This window comes from Pongo pygmaeus, chromosome 4 (assembly GCF_028885625.2).
Source record: "Pongo pygmaeus isolate AG05252 chromosome 4, NHGRI_mPonPyg2-v2.0_pri, whole genome shotgun sequence".
NCBI lineage: Eukaryota > Metazoa > Chordata > Mammalia > Primates > Hominidae > Pongo > Pongo pygmaeus.
The window spans coordinates 154,094,030-154,108,655 of record NC_072377.2 but is presented as its reverse complement, the minus strand read 5'-3'; the positions used below and the strand labels follow the sequence as shown (position 1 = coordinate 154,108,655).

Here is a 14,626-nt window from a genome sequence, read left to right as displayed (position 1 = left end):
GTTTCACCAAGTTGCCCAGGCTGGTCTCAAACTCCTGGGCTCAAGCAATCCACCCACCTTGGCCTCCCAAAGTGCTGGGATTACAGGTGTGAGCTACTGTGCCTGGCTGCATGAGGAACTTTAAAATAAAAGGCACCTGGCAAACATGACAGCATTGAACAAGGTGAGAGAAGATACTTGAGGACCTTCAGATAACGATGACGACAACTAAAATTACTGAACCTCACTACGTACAAAGCATTGTGTGAATTAGCTCCTTTAGCTTTTCAACAAGCCTATGAAGTAGGTACTATTATTAGTCATTCCATTTTATAGGTGAGGAAATGGGAAAGGTCAAATTACTGTGCAAGGTCACGTGGCTGGTGAGTGGGAGAACCAGGATTCCAATCCCATAGCCCTTTCTTTCTTTTCTTTTCTTTCTTTCTTTCTCCTTCCTTCCTTCCTTCCTTCCTTCCTTCCTTCCTTCCTTCCTTCCTTCCTTCCTTCCTTCCTTCCTTCCTTCCTTCCTTCCTTCCTTCCTTCCTTCCTTCCTTCCTTCCTTCCTTCCTTCCTTCCTTCCTTCCTTCCTTCCTTCCTTCCTTCCTTCCTTCCTTCCTTTTTTTCTCTCTCTCTTTCTTTCTTTTCTTTCTTTCTTTCCTTCTTTCTTCCTTCCTTCCTTCCTTCCTTCCTTTCTTTCTTTTTATTGTGAGACAGAGTCTTGCTCTCTTGCCAAGGCTGGAGGTCCACCTTCCAGGTTCAAGTGATTCTCTTGCTTCAGCCTCCGGAGTAGCTGGGACAGGCATGTGCCACCACGCCCAGTTAATTTTTGCATTTTTAGTAGAGATGGGGTTTCACCATGTTGGCCAGGCTGGTTTCGAACTCCCGGCCTCAAGTGATCTGCCCATCTCAGCCTCCCAAAGTGCTGGGATTATAGCATGAGTTACCATGCCTGGCCCCACAGCCTGACTTTTAACCTCTCTCCCGTATTCCTTCTCATTTTTTGAAATTACCTTTACCCCTTACATTTTTCCAGATAATTGTTTAGTATTAATATCTTACTAGATGTAGCTCCTTAAGGGTGACATCTTAACAGCCAAACTTGCAAGAAATTTAGAGAAAGCTTCTCTTTATCTCCAAAGAATGTTAAAAGGATCCAAAACCCAGGGAAAAGTGCTCTGGAATGGGAATATCAGGTCACGCTGGTGGGAGGAAGCAGCTGGGATGAATGAACCAGTGCTAGCTCCTCCACCAGCCCTCTGTGACTCTGGGAAGTTGTTTTCTCCTTGGCTGTCATGTTTTTCATCTATACAATGAGGTTGGAAACACCCCATAGAAAGGAAGTGTAGGGGTGTAAGACACAGCACTGGCTCAATCAGGTGTGGTGTGACCAGGAAATGTGACCTGGGACAACAATAATAATGACACATTGCCTCCTGACAAGTCATACTTAACAGACAAGTTATTTCATCTCTTTGAGTCTCAATTTCCTCACCCGAAAGCAGGCAAAACATTTATTCATTTGACAAATATTTCTTGTACTCCTACTATTTTTCTGTAAAGGGTCAGGAATGTAATGATAAACAAATGGATGTAGTCCAATTCTTAACAAAAATACAATCTAGTGGAGAAGACAGACATTGGACAAGCAAGGACACAAATATATATACACACAAATTGTGGTTAAGTGCTATGAGGAAGAATAATAGAGGGAGCTGTTGGTAATTCAGACCAACCAGGGTCAGTTTTGCTCTCCCAAGGGACATCTGGCAATTTCTGGAGATATTTTGGTTGTCACTGGAGGGGGGGTGCTACTGGCAACCAGTGAGTACAAGCTAGAGATGCTGCTTAACATCCTACTTGATATCCTTAGGTAGGACCTTAACATCCCTAACATCCTGCTGGTGGACAGAATAGTCCCTTATAAGAAAGAATTACTGGTCCAAAATGTCAGTAGTGTTGAGGTTGAGGAACCGTGGTGTAGATGAGGTCAGAGAAGTTCTCTCTGAGAGAGCCCCATTGGAGGTGAGCGTATCTTCCTCACAGAGTTGCTGGGAAAATTAGAGATAATGGATGCAGAGCCCTGAGGACAGGGCCTGGTACCCTGGAGATCTCAGGAGAGGGCATGTGAGACCATTGTATTTTTTGTAGAGACAGGGTTTTGCCATGTTGCCCTGGAGGGCTCTGGAGCAGGGCTCTGGAGTTAGACTTCCTGGGTTTGGAATCCTGTCTCCGACTTCACGGAGTGACCTTGAGCAAGTCATTCAACATCTCTGAACCTTAGTTTCCTCGTCTGTCAACCCCTAAACTACCTCATAGGACTGCCATGAAGATTGTGTGAGATAATACAGGTTAAGATGCCCATAGTAATGGATCACACATGTTTGTTATTCAATGTATGCTGGCTACTATTATCATCAATAACTCCAAGGCCATTTCTAAGATCACCTTTAGGGTAAAAAGTCAAATGGTCCTGCTGTTGTGGAGAAAAGAACAGGCCAGAAACCAAGAGAAATTGCTCCAAGAGTCCTCTTCCTAGCTGTGCCACCCATGGCATGCCCTTCACCTCTTTGGACTTCAGTTTTCTTGTCTGTAAATGGGCATAACCCCTACCTCCAAAGAATGATCATGAAGGAGAGATCTGTAGTGGGTGGAGGGATATAGGAGTAGCTGCCCCTGGCATGGAAGGGCCTGGACTCACCCCACTCTTGGGCTTGCTGCTCATGGAGAGCCCCAGGGCTGGCCCTCCCGCCAGAGACTGCTGCAAGCGCTCCTTCACAGCCACCAGCTTCAGCTCCAGGTCAATCCGGCGCTCCTCCTTTGCCCGACACTGAGCTTCCAGGGTGGCCACGGCTTCTTCCAGAGCCTTTAATTTTGCTCCTGAATCAAGAGACATTGATAAGAAAAAGCTGAACCTGACCTGAAGCGTCAGGGAATCTGGCAGGGCCTCAGGCCTTTGTCTGCCCCTCCTGGAGGGCCTTTCCAGCCCCCAGTCTTGGGTAAGAGATGGACCCTGGGCTTGGGGTTCCAGCTCCATACTAGGATTCCAGCTCCATAATGAGATGAGGTCTCATTATGTTCTTTATATGTCTGGTACCTATTTCACCATCTCCTGGAAATAGCACTCTGAGTTTTCATTGGGAAACCACCTTCCCCCTCTCATTCTGTCTCTCTTCTTCTTTTTTTTTTTTTTTTTCCTTGAGACGGAGTCTCACTCTGTCACCCAGGCTGGAGTGCAGTGGGTGATCTCAGCTCACTGCAACCTCCGCCTCCTGGGATCAAGTGATCCTCCTGCCTCAGCCTCCCAAGAAGCTGGGACTACAGGCACATGCCAGCACACCCAGCTAATTTTTGTATTTTTAGTAGAGATGGGGTTTTGCCATGTTGGCCAGGCTAGTCTCAAATTGCTGACCTCAAGTAATCCACCAGCCTTGGCCTCCCAAAGTGCTGGGATTACAGGCAGGAGCCACTGCACCTGCCCCCCTACCCCCATTCTCTCTAGTTTGAGTGGGGCTGACTCTACTTCTAGTTCAAGGGTTTGGCACATAACTTAGGTCTGCCCCATAATCACAACTCATCTTCTGGTGACAGTGATTGGATTAGGGATGAAAGTGGGACCAATCAGAGTGAATCCAGAGGGTTTTGTGGTGGTCATTGGGAGGAGAAGCTCTCTCTGCTTGGGTTGGCTGGGAGGGCTGTCACTGTGCAGCCATTGTGGCATCACAAGGGAAGAATGAAACCAAAGGAGAGAAGGGTAGAAGCATGAGTGTGAGAAATAAGCTTCCTGGTGACATCATTTAAGTCCCTGGACCCCACTACACCAGATCGCTCAATTTTCCAGTTACATCTTCTTTCATTTCTCTGCCAGTTTAGCTTTGGTTTCTGTTACTTGTAAACAAGTGTCATAGCAGGGCTTTACAGACACCAGAGTTTTCAGTAGGATTTGCTGCTTATTCAATTTTTTTTTTTTTCTTGAGACGGAGTCTCTCTCTGTCGCCCACGTGGGAGTGCAGTGGTGTGATCTCGGCTCACTGCAAGCTCTGCCTCCCGGGTTTACACCATTCTCCTGCCTCAGCCTCCCGAGTAGCTGGGACTACAGGCACCCGCCACCACACACAGCTAATTTTTTGTATTTTTAATAGAGACGGGGTTTCACTGTGTTAGCCAGGATGGTCTCGGTCTCCTGACCTTGTGATCCACCCACCTCAGCCTCCCAAAGTGCTGGGATTACAGGCGTGAGCCACTGCACCTGGCCTCAATTTACATTTATTTTTAAATTTTCTTAAAAATTTTTTTAAAAATTTTCTTTCTTTAAGAAAAATAGAGATGAGGTCTCATTATGTTGCTCAGGCTGGTGTTGAACTCCTGCACTCAAACAGTCCTCCTGCCTCAGCCTCCCAAAGTGCTAGGCTTACAGGCATGAACCACGGCACCCAGCCCACTTTTTCGATTTAATCTAACAAACCTATATTAGTACCTTTCTCATACCAAGTGCTGTGTTGGGTCTTACCAGGTTTAAAAATCAGTTCCATTCTTTGCCCTGAGGGAGGCTGGGCTGGAAGGTTTTCCAGTAATGTTGAATTCTTTATATTCATCATTCACCATGTATTTAATGCATGCTTACCATGTATCAGGCATTGTCCTCGGCCCTAGATATATCAGTGAACAAAACAGGCAAAGATCCTTGCCCTTATGGTGCTTATATTTGTGTGTCTGTGGCAAACAATAAATAATAAATATAATAAATAATCTGATATGTTACAAAGTGATAGTGCCATAGGGGAAAAAAATGAGCAGGACAAGGAGAGTCAGCTTGCTCCAAATCCTGGTTCTGACTCTCAGAAAATTCTTTATATGGAAACCAAACGGCCTTCCTGTGCCTTCCTCCTGTTGATTCTGGTTCTTGGCCACACAGAACAAGTCTTCTCCTTTAAACCAGAAGTTCTTAATCTGAGGTTCATGGAGTCTTAGGAAATCTATGGATAGGCTCCACAGGCAGCCACATGAGCTCCTGAACTTTTTTTGGCAGCATTGTGAACTGTGGTGTTTCTTCTTAGGAAAGGGTCCATAGGTCCACCAGATTCTCATAGGGCTACATGTTTGTGGACATGTTCTATAGAAACAGGACTTCTGCTCCTTCTGGCATGTGAAGAAACCTTAGGCTTAAAGTGTGTCAAACTGCAGTTAGAATGCGAAGGAAACACAGCAGAAAATAGGGTGTGGAGAAGCCCAGAGCAGGCAGGGCCTGCTGAGGTCCCTGGGTTTCAGAAGAGGATCCTGGGAAAGTGTCATGTCCATTATTCCCTGCACTAGGACCAATTCACAACATATATCTGTGAATGAATGAAGGTGGGGTTCAAAATGACATCTCTTATTTCCTTGATTCTAAGGCACACTTCCGTGCTTCATATTTCTAAAATCAGGTTGCTTCTTACTACATTAAGTGTATACATTATTGTGATGCTTTTTCATCCCTCCAAAACAAGTTATTAAATTGATGGCATTTTCTTTAACTGGGAGGAATGATGATGATAATGATGAAGAGGAGAAGAAGAGGAGGAGGAGGAGAAGGAGGAGGGGAGGAGAAGACCACTTCTCTTGGGTAGGAAACCAGGTGACTTGTGCAAGAGACCTCCCTTTACTGTGTCCAAGGATGAGCCGGCCACCCATAGGTTCTCAGGACCACACCCACATAGGTACCTGGGTTGCTCCGAATGGCTTCCTTCAGTTCCCTCTTCTCCTGTCTCAGTGCTGTCAACACTGTCCGAATCGTCTCTTTCTCTTTCTCCAGCTTCTCTTTTTCTACCAAGTACCTCCGGGCGTCCTCCTCGGCTCGGTTCTTGCCATACTTGTATTGATTGGCACCTGCAAAGATGTGGGGAAGGGAAAAGCCCTCAGTACTGACCTCTGGCAAAGGTACTTGGGTGGTGTCAGCTTCTCTTTCCGCCCCAACTTCTCCATCTATAAAATGGAAATATTTAGACCTAGTCCCTTAGATATATTTAGTGTGAATCCTCTAAGGAAATAAGAAGCAAAAGGGAGGCCACAGGGCACAGGGACTAGGAGCAAGGCCTTGGAACAGACAGTCTGAGATTTGGGCATTTTTGACCTTCCTGGTTGTGTGCCATTAGGCAAAAGTGACTGGTAGTGTTTTTCTGTGCCTTTCCCCCTTGACCTTAGTTTCCTTATTTGTAAATAAGCATATGGATACAATTTACCTCATAAAGAGTTGTGATAAGGGTTAAATGAGATGATTAATGAAAAGCATTTAGTATAGTACCTGGCAAATAGTAAGGGTTAGATAATAATGATAATATTATTAAAAAACAAATTTGTGATGTAGAACATACTTTGGTTTTAAAAGAGCGTGTTTTATAGTCAGTTTTCAGGTATCTATAAGTCAAGGAGACCGTTCCATATAACTCAGATCTCCAGAGATTCTAGACTTTGGACTACAGTCAGGCATTGTCCATTTTATTACTGGGGAAGGGGTTGGGGGACGGAGGGACCTGGTGGTCTACTGCAGGTTCAACACTATGATGGACAATAAAAACAAATAATTATGGCAAAAATTATTTATTATTTACTACACACAAGGCACTATATGCTGAGCCATTCACTTGCATTCCCACTTGGTCATCATGAAACTTATTTTTTTTATTTATTTTGAGACGGAGTCTCGCTCTGTCACCCAGGCTGGAGTGCAGTGGCGTGATCTCAGCTCACTGCAACCTCCACCTCTGGGGTTCAAGCGATTCTCGTGCCTCAGCCTCCCGAGTAGAGTAGCTGGGACTACAGGTGTGCACCACCATGCCCGGCTAATTTTTGTATTTTTAGTAGAGATGGGGTTTCGCTATGTTGGTCAGGCTGTTCTCGAACTCCTGACCTCAAGTGATCAGCCTGCCTCAGCCTCCCAAAGTTCTGGGATGACAAGAGTGAGCCACTGCGCCCAGCCCACAAAACTTACTATAATTAATTTTCTTTTATTGTTGAGGAAACTGAGGCACACAGAGGTTAGGTCCCACTGCTAATGGTGGCAGAGCCGAGCTTAAACCCATGTCTCCATGTCTCTCTGACTCCAGGGTCCATGCTGTGCAATACTGCTGTAGCTGGGCCAAGGCCATAGTTCAACCTCTTAGGGAAAGTTTTACTTTTTTTTTTTTGTGCGCTATACAGAGGGGCACACAGCTTTATATAAGTCGGTGCAGAATAATTCCTGCAGTTTATGGATAATTGGGGGTCTTGTGTAGCCAGCTGCTGCAGGGATTGCAGTGGTCACCCAGTGACCCATGCAAAAATCTGTTCCTGACACAACTACATGCAGTTCAAGCCTGATCATAAATACAGCATGGAGGGCCTTCTGGCTTTCATTGTTACTGATGAGAAGTCAGCTGTTAATGTTACTGGGGTTCTCTTATACATGATGACCTGATTTTCTCTTCTGCCTTCAAGATTTTTTCCTTGTCTTTGGTATCAGCATTTTTACTATGATGTGTCTTTTGTAGATCTCCTTGCCTTTATCTTACTTGGATTTCACTGAGCTTCGTGGATGTATAGATTAATGTTTTTCAATAAATTTGGCAAGTTTCAGCCATTATTTGAATATTTTTTATGCTCATCTGTCTCTCTCTCTCTTCTCCTTCTAGTACTCCCTGTACATATATGTTTGTGCACTTAATGGTGTTCCACAATCCTCTGAGGCTCTGTCATTTTTCTTCATTCTTTTTTTCTCTTTGCTCTTGGTTTGCATAATCTCTATTTTTCTATCATCAAGTTCACTGATTCTTCTACCAGGCCAAATTTACTGTTGTGCCCATTGAGTGAGTTTTTCCTTTCAGTTATTGTACTTTTCAGCCTCATGATTTTTATTTGGTTCTTATCAATATATTATCAATAATATATTCCATATGACTATACTATATAGTATAATATAGTAAGCATATAGCTATATTCCATATAACTGTAGTGTAGTTCCATATACATATACTGTAGTGTACAGTATAGTGTAGTGTAGTACTCAGCATAGTCTATTTCCTCCTGCAGTATAAAGCCAATTTCTCCAGAACAATGGGAAATACATTTCTGTTGTTTATAAGTTACCCAGCTTATGGAATTTTGTTATAGCAGGAGGAATGGGCTATTATCAATAATATATTGATAGAGACTACCAATAATATAGGCTATCAATAATATAGACTATCTGTTAATACACCATCATCTTCTGTTCCTTTATTTCTTTAAGCATGGTTTCCTTAAGTTCTTTAAATATATTTATAATGGCTGCTTTGAAATCTTTGTTAAATTCTACATTTGGGCCCCTCTCAGGCAGTTTCTGTTGCTTGATTTTTTTCCTTCTGTATGGGTCACATTTTCTTGCTTCTTCACGTGTCTCATAATTTTTTGTTGAAAACTGGTCATTTTAGAGAATATATTGTAGTATCTTTTGATATGCATCCCCCCAACCGGGTTGTTGGGTTGTTATTTTCTTATTTGTTTAGTGACTTGTCTGAACTATTTTAGTGTAGTCCACTTCCTCTTGAAGTATGAAGCCACTGATGTTGCTCCTCAGAGGCCATAGCCTTGGCATGTGTACAGTCACTCTGGGGTGACAGCGTATTAGCAGGGATTTCTGACTCTTTTCCTAATCTCCTGTTAAGCAGTCGGTCTCTGTTGCTGTTACACCCAGCTCTACTAATTGTCAGGTGTTTGCTCTATCGATTTTGACAATGCATCAATTACTCCACAGCCTGATCCAATTAAATTCAGCCCCTTTACAGGATAGTTCTGGAGGCCCATCTTTGAGATTTGTTCTAACCCTAGGAGGGCTCTTTTTATTTAAAAAAATTTCTTTTTAAATATATATATATATATATATATGTATTTTTTTTTTTTTTTTTGCGACAGGGTCTCACTCTGTTGCCCAGGCTGGAGTGCAGTGGCACCATCATGGCTCACTGCAACCTCTGCCTCTTGGGTCCAAGCGATTCTTGTGCCTCAGCCTCCTGAGTAGCTGGGATTACAGGTGCCCACCACCACGCCTGGCTAATTTTTGTATTTTTAGTAGAGACAGCGTTTTGCCATGTTGGCTAGGCTTGTCTTGAACTCCTGGCCTCAAGTGATCCACCTGCCTCAGCCTCCCAAAGTGTTGGGATGACAAGGGTGAGCCATCACGCCCGGCTGAGGGCAATTTTAGCTGTCTCTTTCTGTGGTTCTCTCTGATAAACTAGCCTATGGTTTAGTTTATTGTTCTCATAACCACCAAATCTCCATTGTTTTTGAGAGCACCCTTTGGTTTACACTTTCCCACACTCTGTTCCAACTAAAGTCAGTTCTTTCGAGGAAGAGCTTTGGAATTCTCTGTTCTTATGGCGTGCCTTTCCCCACTCGGCAAAATCTCTGAGTCACTGCTCTGGATCCAGGGGTGGGAACAATGGCCTGTGCTGTGGTTTGAATGTTCATCCCCTCTAAAACTCATGTTGAAATTTAATTGCAATTATAACAGTATGAAAAGATGGGACTTTGAGAGGTCATTTAGGCCATGAGGGCTTTGCCTTCATGGGTGGGATTAATGCCATTAAAAGAGAGCAAATTCAACCCCCCTTTGCCTCTTTACCCTTCCATTTTCTGCCATGTGATGATGCAGCAAGAAGGCCCTTGCTAGATGTCAACACCTTGATCTTGGATTTTCCAGCCTCCAAACTAGGAGCTAATAATTTCTGTTCATTATAAATTACTCAGTCTCTGTTATTCTGTTATAGCAGCACAAAACAAATTAAGAGCCTGTTTCTCTTGGAGTGACATTCCTGTTATAAGCAGGGTGCTGGGTGGGGGCAGCAACCTCTGGTCTACTCTGCTTGCCTCTCCCAGCATGGAACCTCTGCCTTACAAGTGAGCTAGGATGAGGGCAATCAGGGCCCCAGTATTCTTGGCTTACCCTACCTGGGGCAAAGCCTTTGCTCTATCATCTGGGTAGAGGAAGGGAGCTTCCTACCTCTTGGCTGCAATCACCTGGAATTTAGCCTCTGCAGCATGGAGCTGGGTATGACAAAAAATACTGGCAGCCTGCCCTTCTTGGGGAGATACTGTAGCCCTTGACTGGCAGCTGGGGGAAGAAGGAGCCCTGTTTTCTTGTCCAGACGTGCCTGGAGTGAAGATTCTTTCAAACTGAGTTGGGGAATAAAGGGGTAGGTTGCGGCTCAAATGCCACAAACTCTCACTGTTCTTACTAAGATGTAGCAAATTTTCTAGAGTAAATGTTTCTTCATTTGCCCTTAGGAAAATTTCCAGACTTTAAATAATTGTTTGTTTTAATAAATTTCACGAGCTACAGCTGTTTTGCTAGGGAGTGGGTCCATGCAGCTTCTCACACCACCATTTTTCTCAGCAATCTACTTGGCCTCCATGATTCTTGCTTCCTGATATTCATGCCCTTTTATAGTCCCCTCCCACACTAAACAGTGCTGACCTGTGTAACCATTAGGATATTGCAGAATGACAGAGTGTAACTTCTAACCATAGGTCATAAAAGACCTTGCAGCATCAGCCTTGCTGTTCCTTCTTGGGTTGCTTGCTCTCGGGGAAGCCAGCTGTCACATCACAAGGACAAGCAACTCTATGAAGAAATCCCCATGGCAAAGCACTGAGGCCTCCTTCCAACAACCAGCACAAACTTGCCAGGCATGCAGTGAGCCGTCTTAGCAGTGGATCCTTCAGCCTGTCAAGCCTTTAGGTGACTTCAGATGACCGGCCAACATCTTGAGATCTCATGAGAGACCCCAAGCCAGAACTACCTATCCAAGCCATTTGGGGATTCTTGACCCACAGAAACCGTGTGACATAACACATGTTCCTGCTTATTGTTTAGAGGATCTAAATTTTGGGTAATTTCTTATGTAGCAATAGGCAATTAATACATGATTGTGGGCAAAATCCTTTGGCTATAGACTAGATGTTTACATCCCCCAGAATTCATATGTTGAAACCTAATCCCCTTTGTGATGGCAGTTGGAGGTGGGGCCTTTGGTAGGTGATTAGGTCACGAGGGTAGAGCCCTCATGGGTGGGATTAGTGCCCTTAGGAAAGAGACCCCAGGGAGCAAAAAGATGGTCATCACCAGGAAACAGGCCCTCACCAGACACCAAATCGGCTGCCACCTTGATCTCAGACTTACCAGCCTCCAGAACAATGAGAAATAAATTTCTGTTATTTATAAGTTAACCAGCTTATGGGATTTTGTTATAGCAGGAGAAATGGACTAAGATATCTTCCCTTTTATTTTCTTCAGTTTCTTCATCTAAAAAACAACCTTGTTGGAATTCATCAGTAGTTTTCCACTTGTGGTTTCCCACTGCCCTTCAAGGAACCTTATGACCCCACGATGGCTAACAGGAAAAGTGGAGGCCAAGTGGGCCTCAACCAGAGTAGCTCCACTTTTATTTTTCTTTTATAAACTGGGTTTTCATATAAGATTTAATTTGAAGAAAGGGTCTGCTTTTTTGTGTGTGTTTGTTAGTTTTTTGTTGTTGTCGTTGACATTCGGTGATTTCTTTAATCTTACATCCTTTTTTCAGTTTAGATTCCCATTTTAAAATGGGCATTTCACAAGGCCCCGCATTTCCAGTGCCTCTGAGAGTAGAGTGCAAAGTTACACAACAACCTTCTGATTGTTCAGAGAGGAAACTCAGGCCCAGAGAGTGGAAAGGACTTTTCCCAGAGGTACACAGTAGTTCAGTAGTCAAGGGAGGAATGAGGAATGGAATACAGATTTCCTGACCCTCAGAAGGGATGATCTATACAAATGAAATGGAGTTATAATATAGAAAAGTATTTTTAAAAATAGGTATTAAAAAATAAAAGTAAGTTTTCAAAAAGCACAGAACAGAACTTGACTCTGTTGAGATGCAGGGGGAAGCAATGTAAAGGAACAAAGAAAAAACTTTTGGAACATGCTGTCCCACAGGAAGCTGGCTTGTTCATAAAGATAAATCACACAGGAGCACAGATTACTGTTGGAAGTAAAACAGAATTCACAACAGAGTTGCCTGGCATACTTAGTCATTATTGTGCAGTGTGGCAATCAGGCAATTCACTGAGCTCCTGTGGGGTGCTAGGCAGAGCTAGGGTGGGACACCAAGGTGAGCTGTGGCTTTCACAGCAGCTGGCTCCAGGGTATTTGGATGGGTTCAGTTCTCCACTTACTACCCCAGCTCAGAAATCACACATTGTTAGCCTCTGAAACAGATACAGCTTGTCAACAATCTCTCTCTCTCTCTCTATTTGGCCTCATTTGGTGCTAAATTAAAAAAAAATAGTTGCTGATATTAAAAAATAAGTAGATTTCACCTAAATTCTAGATTTCTGGCCTCTTTTAAGTAATTGGCAAATCTGGTGTTAGGGGCCTGGTACTGCTGCATAGGGATCATCTGCTGGAGCTGAGCAGCAGCCTCCCCTATAGTTGGGACCTGAGAAAACTGGGTACCAGTTTCCTACAGTACCTCCCCACCCCCCAACTCCCTGTCATTTTCCCTCGGAGGCCACATGCTAGCTGCCCTTTATCATTGTGCTTGCTCTGTGATTTTTCTAACGGTAGAGTATTTTCTTGCATCTCACTTTGCTCATTTATTTACCCACCAGGGAAACTGATTTTGAGATCCCTCCTATAGACTGCTTCCTTTCCTTCCTCCCTAGTCAGCAGGGGAGGCCCACACACAACTCACTGGAGGCATGGCGTTTGACTTTGACCTGCGGGTCCACGCGATGGGACTTCTCACTGCAGGAGGAGGCGTGACGCTTCACCTGGGCCCCTGTAGGGCGCTCGGGCTCCTCATCCTGGTGGGAGATGGAGGAAGACAGTCAAGTTCAGGCAGGCGCAGACTCATCAATGCAGGGTGTACTGCGGTCTTTGCTCAGTATGGAGTCTTCTTGCTCTGAGATCTTGGTCTTACATTTTTAGACTTGCATAGCACTCAAAAATCATAAAGCACTTTTGCTAGCAGTATATCATTTGAACCTCATACCCTTCTGCTGGGGGGGCAGCAGAAGGCAACCCTAAACTGCAGCACCTGCTGAGAGGAAAATTAGAAAGTCTCAAAAGACTGTGGGTGGCTATATTTGATTTATCATAGATATTTTTGTCTTTAGAACATTTGGAAGTATCCTGATTTTCTGAATTGCTTCAAAAAGAAAACAGTCTTCCCTCAAGAAGAAAAGTCCTGGATGAGATGAGCCAGTGATAGAAGTGACATAACTTAATAGATTAACTATACATTTGTGCATGAAGAATATTAAGAATACTAAAAATCCAGTGAAAGCTTAGGAAACCATGAGTTAAATATGATAATAATATAATATAATAATGATGTTGTCAACAACAGTACTATCTACTCCTCTGTATAGGACCTTCCAATGTCTAGGCACTGTGCTAATTTCTTTTTTTGAGTGCAGTGGTGTGATCATGGCTCACTGCAGCCTCAACCTCTTGGACTCAAGTGATCCTCCCACCTCAGCCTCCCAAGTAGCTGGGACAACAGATGTGCACCACCATGCCCAGCTAATTTTTGTAGAGACAGGGTTTTGCCATGTTGGCCAGGCTGGTCTCAAACTCCTGGGCTTAAGTGATCCACCCACCTCAGCTTCCTATAAGTGCTAGGATTATAGGTATGAGCCACTGCGCCCAGCCTAAACGTTTTTTTTTTTTTTTTTTTTTTGAGACAGGGTCTCGCTCTGTTGCCCAGGCTGGAGTTCAGTGGCATGATCTTGGCTCACTTCCACCTCCTGGGTTCAAGTGATCCTCCTGCCTCAGCCTCTCGAGTAGCTGGGACCACAGGCACATGCCACTATGCCTGGATAATTTTTGTAGTTTTTAAGTAGAGATGAAGTTTCACCATGTTGGCCAGGCTGGACTTGAGCTCCTGGCCTCAAGTGATCCACCCACCTCAGCCTCCCAAAGTACTGGGATTATAGGCATGAGCCACGGCACCCAGACCCCGCCTAAACTTTTTTACATAAAGTATTATTTAATTCTTGCAGTCATCCAAGAAGGTAGGTTTTATCATATCCTTTTGGAGTCAGGAAGTGAAGACCAGCAGCCCTGAGTCTGACTCAAACTTCACATCCTTAAGTGCTAAGCTGTCTTGCCACTAAACTCTGCAGCTGAGAAAAACCTCAAGCTGCATCCACAGGTTTATCTGAGTCTGAAGAAAGACCATATGAACAGAAGGATGACTGGAGAAATTTCTAGAAAAAGGAGTCCTAGAGGTGAAAACTCAGTGTGTCATGCAACACTGTCCAAGGCAGAGGTCCTGTCTGCAGACACATCTGTTGTCCTCGGCAGCTTAATTGCCTCTCTCCTGCTAACTGTGAGGCCTGACCCACCCACCAGCATCTGATTGGAATGTGGCTCTTGTCTCGCTTTCTGAGGGAGGAGACAGCACAGGGCATGCTGCCAGGAGCATTCCAGGTCATGTGATGGCTACACAGGCCTCACTGTAAATTAGTAAGCAGGTATCTCCCTGGCTTAGCAAGCAAAACATGGAGACTGGCCTGGGAGCTGAAGCTCCCAGATCATGAAGTCACTGGGTGAAGGCTTGCAGGGTGGCCCCAGAGTCAGCACCTGCCCCAGACACCACGGAATCAGCAGGATAAGTTCACA

General features: G+C 44.3%; 1 protein-coding gene across 6 annotated transcripts in view; it reads right to left on the bottom strand.

Moving 5' to 3' along the window:
- AFAP1L1 (actin filament associated protein 1 like 1) overlaps positions 1-14,626 on the bottom strand; it is a 68,357-nt gene that overhangs the window by 5,854 nt on the left and 47,877 nt on the right. For all 6 annotated transcript variants that reach the window (XM_054488281.2, XM_054488283.2, XM_063665270.1 and 3 more), the window contains 3 exons: positions 12,693-12,804; positions 5,677-5,841; positions 2,678-2,856 (listed from right to left, as the gene is read on the bottom strand). In XM_054488281.2, coding sequence (XP_054344256.1) covers positions 2,678-2,856; positions 5,677-5,841; positions 12,693-12,804 — 456 coding nt within the window. The remainder of the gene's footprint in view (positions 1-2,677; positions 2,857-5,676; positions 5,842-12,692; positions 12,805-14,626) is intronic.